Source organism: Lycium barbarum, chromosome 2 (genome assembly GCF_019175385.1).
Source record: "Lycium barbarum isolate Lr01 chromosome 2, ASM1917538v2, whole genome shotgun sequence".
Taxonomy (NCBI): Eukaryota; Viridiplantae; Streptophyta; class Magnoliopsida; order Solanales; family Solanaceae; genus Lycium; species Lycium barbarum.
Genome location: NC_083338.1, coordinates 5,358,364 through 5,363,126, shown reverse-complemented (window position 1 = coordinate 5,363,126; position 4,763 = coordinate 5,358,364). Strand labels below are relative to the sequence as shown.

Genomic DNA, 4,763 nt, shown 5'->3' with positions numbered 1-4,763 from the left:
AGGATACCTCTTTGAGAAGGGTGAGGGAAGCCCATTTAAAGACTTTGTTAGCTCTCTCTCGGAGAAGAGGAAAGAGGCGAAGAAAGAAGGGAATGTAGCGATGGACTACGTCTACAAGATACTAATGAATTCTCTCTACGGTCGATTTGGTAAAATCTCATTAGTAAGATTCAGAAAGTAGATTCCTTGACCCAAAAAAAGACTCAGAAAGTACATTAACAAACCCCCAAATTCCTAATCATGTTTTTCCAAAGTTTAAGCAAGGAAAGAATCTGATTATTTCGTATCACGCTCCACAATTATTTGTTCATATTATACCACATGGCACAAAACGCGAAGAGGGGGGGATTAACAATGACTGAAGAGTGAACAGGGAGATTAATAAAAACAAAATGCATAATATTTATAGTAGTTCATTAAAAGGAAATGAGAAAAAGCATGAAACTCTATGAAGAAAGCACAGGAATCCCTGGTTACAGAGTTAAGACAATTACGATCATAACGTTTCTTTTTCCTTTTATTTCTTCTTAACAATTATACAAACGAACAGCTCCTTCTTCTTATATTTCAACTTGATCTTATTCCACATTTAAATCCAGCGATAATATGAGCTAACTTCCAATTCTAATCTATCATTTCCTCAATTGGCATATCTCCCCTAAAGAAGAAAACACACACAGAGAAAAGTCATACAAGAATTTCACCAAAAAATTTCAAGTGAAATGATCCTCATATCCTTACAACTAAGCAGACATGTATAGACATTGATTTACAGATATTAAGTGAACAGAGCACAATGCAATGAAAAAAAAAATACTGGATTGAAACTGTAACATTCTTAAGTTCGACAGATTCTAAAAAGACTTAAAATAGTCATAATTTCTCCCTCTGTTCCACCCCTACAGCTTTGGTCTAGTGGTAAGAGCTCAGCTTGTGAAATGTGGGTTCCACGCACATCACAAGTTCAAACCCCGCCACAGACAAAAACCTGACATTTAAGTGGATGAGGGTAGAGCTACAGGCCCATTATCCAACGAGTTTCGAACAAAAAAGGATCTCCTGACTTTCTAAATTTTTTAGTCTAATATGACATGTTCAATACCGTGAGTTTCAAAAGTCTTACAGTACTTTTCTTCTTAAACTTTGTATCTTCTTAAACTTTGTATCCAGTTAAAAAGATTCACATAAACTGAAACAAGAGTAAAGTTGATTATCAAAATCAGATTTTTTTCCTTTTTTGTTTTCTTTTCCAAATAAAGCTTAATAGAGAGCTGAAAACAGAACAAAACGTAGATTGCGAGTGACGAACCTCACCTCCGCCACATTAATTTCTTGAGAAACAAATTTAATCTCGGATTCACCTTTTTCTCCGAGATCACTCCTTGCTTTCTTCGAGGCCTTCCGAATCGCGAGGTTCAATTCATCTCTAAGCATCATTCCTCCCATAATAAGTCCCATATCTAAAGCTTTAATCGCCGGAGTAAACTCACCAGCAGCATAATGAAGTTTCGCTAAGTGTATACACGCCATTGAATACGCATCTCTCCATATAGGCACAACCGAATGCCATGGACCTTGAAGGAAAATATTTTATTTAGGATATCATATATCTTTGAATGCTTTCTACATACAATGGGAAATTCTAAAGCCATGTAGCTCAATATACAATATTGTCCAATATTAAACAATATTATACAACATTATACCTGGGAAAATCATTATATGTAATGTATCAACCTTGTATAAAAGTGTATAATAATGTATAAAAGGTATTTAAACACAAATATGGGCTAAACCGGTAACAAACTCAAAATACGGGTTACGTGGCGTAAATATTTTCTCCCAATAGACATAAAGCGAAATTTCCCAATTACAATCTCCATGAAACTTACTTTAACTCAAAACAAGAAAACTGTTCTTATATAGATTTGACTATAAATCCTAACCAGACATGAATTAAAAATATTTTATTTAGAATATCATTAATCTTTGAATGCTTTCTACAATCTACACGAAACTTACTTTAACTCAAAACAGGAAAACTATCTTATATAAATTTGATCATAAATCCTAACTAGACATGAATGAAAATACCAAAATCCTAACCAATTTTTATTTCCTACAACTTTGATTTATTTTTTGAGTAAATGATCAAAAACACACCTGAACTGTCACTTTTTCGTGAGTTTACTACCTGAACTATCAGATGTGTGAGTTTTCTACCTGAACTATCATCAACTATTTATAAATCCACCCCTGATCTATCATCAACTATTTATAAAACCACCCCTGAACTATCATCAACTATTTATAAAACCACCCCTGAACTATCATCAACTATTTATAAAACCACCACTGAACTATCACTTTTTCGTGAGTTTCCTACCTGAACTATTAAGTGTGCGAGTTTTCGACCTGAACTATCATCAATTATTTATAAAAACATACCTTAACTATCAGTGGCTCACTTTCCCTACCTAAACGATTCAAGTAGGAAAAGTGCACAGATATTCCATTCAGGTAGGAAATGCAAACACCTGAACAGTTGAGGTACGAACTTGACAAAAAAGTAATACTTCAAATTGTGTTTTTTTGACCATTATCTCATTAAAATAACAAATCCTAGCCAATTTTGATTTTCCTACAACTTTGATATTACTATTATTTATTTATTTCTTTATTTATTTTCAAAACAGACCTGAATGTAACTGTTCCCACGCCATCTCCTTCGCCGCCTCCGCCGCTCTTATATCTCCGGCCGCCGCCAGTGACGTCATCGTTGCGTATGCATAGCCGCCTTCCTCCGCTATTCGCTGCAGTAGATTCGAACGTTCGCCGTCGAGAAACGGCGTTTCTAGAACTCCGTCGTCGGTGCCGGCGAATTCTCCGGCGGCGTCGTTTGGTGACGTGGACATTGTGGAAATGGTCTAGAAGGTTCGGGGAGTTGAAGAAGGAGAAGGAAGGTGAGATATTGTGTTGTTAGTTGGTTTTTTTGGGGCCCTTTTTATATGGGAAAAAGTGCACTGGCATGCCTTGTTGGAAATATCTAGAGTGAAACTATCTAAGATATTATTTGGATACTTAAGGTGCCGTTTGGTCATAAATATCAAAAAATATTTATTTATTTATTTTGGAATTTTTAAAGTTAGAGTTGGAGTTGTGTTTGGTCATAGTTTTTAAAATTATAGTTTTTGGTGAAATGTAGTTGTAAAAAAATGAAAAGAGTGAAATTTTTTTGAAAAACAAGTTTTTTGAGTTTTTGGTATTCCAGAATACAACTTCAAGTTGTATTCGGAATTTTCATGGTCAAATGCTAATTCTGGAAAAAAAGTGAAAAAAAATTCTAGAAAAAAATGAATAATTTTTATGGCCAAACGGCACCTTAGTTTCTCTGTTTCAATTTTGAGTGTCTTATTATTTAAAAAAAGTGTTTTTTTTATATTTTTCAGAAAATAGCATGTGGTGTGTGTCCAGGGGTGGATGGAGGAAGAGCGAAGGGGATTCATCCGAAAAATTGCACTGTTATATATGGTTAAAATTTATTTTTATGTATATATAGTAGACGTTGAACTCTCTTTAGCTTCTTTGTCTGTCTACTTTTTCATATTTTAAATCCCTTAATAAAAATTCTGACTCCTCCACTGATGGTGTCCTCAAAGTGTCCGGTCTTGAATTTTTATCTCCACTTACCAAAATCTTTAAAAAATGACTTCAATTTGAAAAAAAAAACTTTTTGAAGAACTTTTGTTGCTCATCAAGCAGAAGTACTAGCTTTTGCCTATAAGATAAAACTTGTCGTCAATTAGACAAATTTATTATCTTGAAATATCCTAAACTTCTATCGTATATGCAAAACTAAGTTATGTCCACAACTTATGCCAATGGGCAACAAAAGTTTTGCCTAGTGAATTTTCTAGGCTATTTTTTAAAAAAAAAATATATATATTAAGCGGAGCCAAAATATCAAAACCATCCCTTAAGAGTGTCAAGAAAGAATACATACCTATCACTTTTGGAAGGTTTGGAACCCTTAGCCAACACAGGAGGTCATTTGTAGACTTAACCATTAATAGGTTGACAATTGAAACATCTTACATGACAAGTTTAAAATGACAAGATTTAAATAAAATTTTAATACATTACAACATCTTTAATTTATGACCATAAGATTTAAAAGTTTCATTTATTCCTTAAACTTTGTGCCAGTTAAAATGACTTATGTAAATTTAAAAAAAAAAATCCAAAACCTAATTTGAGATACTAAGACTTAAAATAATGTGTTGATTAATAACTCGAAAAATTTATCACTATATCTTTTTTATAATTTTCAACTGCAGATGACGTGGAAATGCGGTTTGTGTGTCTAGAAAGTTCAGTGAGATATTTTTGTTGGTGCTTTTTTGGGGCCCTTTTAATACGGAAAAAGTGCATGGCATAGGTGGAAATATCTAATCTAAAGTTGAAAAGTCCAAAGTATCTAAGATATTATTGCATATCTAAGAAAAAGTGACTTTTGTAAATTTTCATAGCTAGAAAAAGTAGTGAATTAAAATACCCAAAACCTAACTTTGTTGATTAATAACTCAAAGATTTTATCACTATATTTTTTATACTAGAAATTTTCAATAGCAAATGACCCACTATTCAAAATTTGATTGTTTATTTCTCAAGCTTCGAACTCGAGGTACTGTAGTACCTTAACGGGGTTCATCTGAACCTCATTCGTTTAGAAAAATTACATTATACGTAAAAGGTCTAAAAAA

The 4,763-nt window shown here is 33.1% G+C and overlaps 1 protein-coding gene across 1 annotated transcript in view; it reads right to left on the bottom strand.

Moving 5' to 3' along the window:
- LOC132625971 (lysine-specific demethylase JMJ30) overlaps positions 1 to 3,003 on the bottom strand; it is an 8,181-nt gene extending 5,178 nt beyond the window's left edge. Inside the window, exons 1-2 of the mRNA XM_060340658.1 lie at positions 2,699 to 3,003; positions 1,315 to 1,574 (exon numbers count right to left, since the gene is read on the bottom strand). Of these exons, the coding sequence (XP_060196641.1) occupies positions 1,315 to 1,574; positions 2,699 to 2,915 (477 nt within the window). The 5' untranslated portion in view covers positions 2,916 to 3,003. The remainder of the gene's footprint in view (positions 1 to 1,314; positions 1,575 to 2,698) is intronic.
- Positions 3,004 to 4,763: the final 1,760 nt, after the last annotated feature.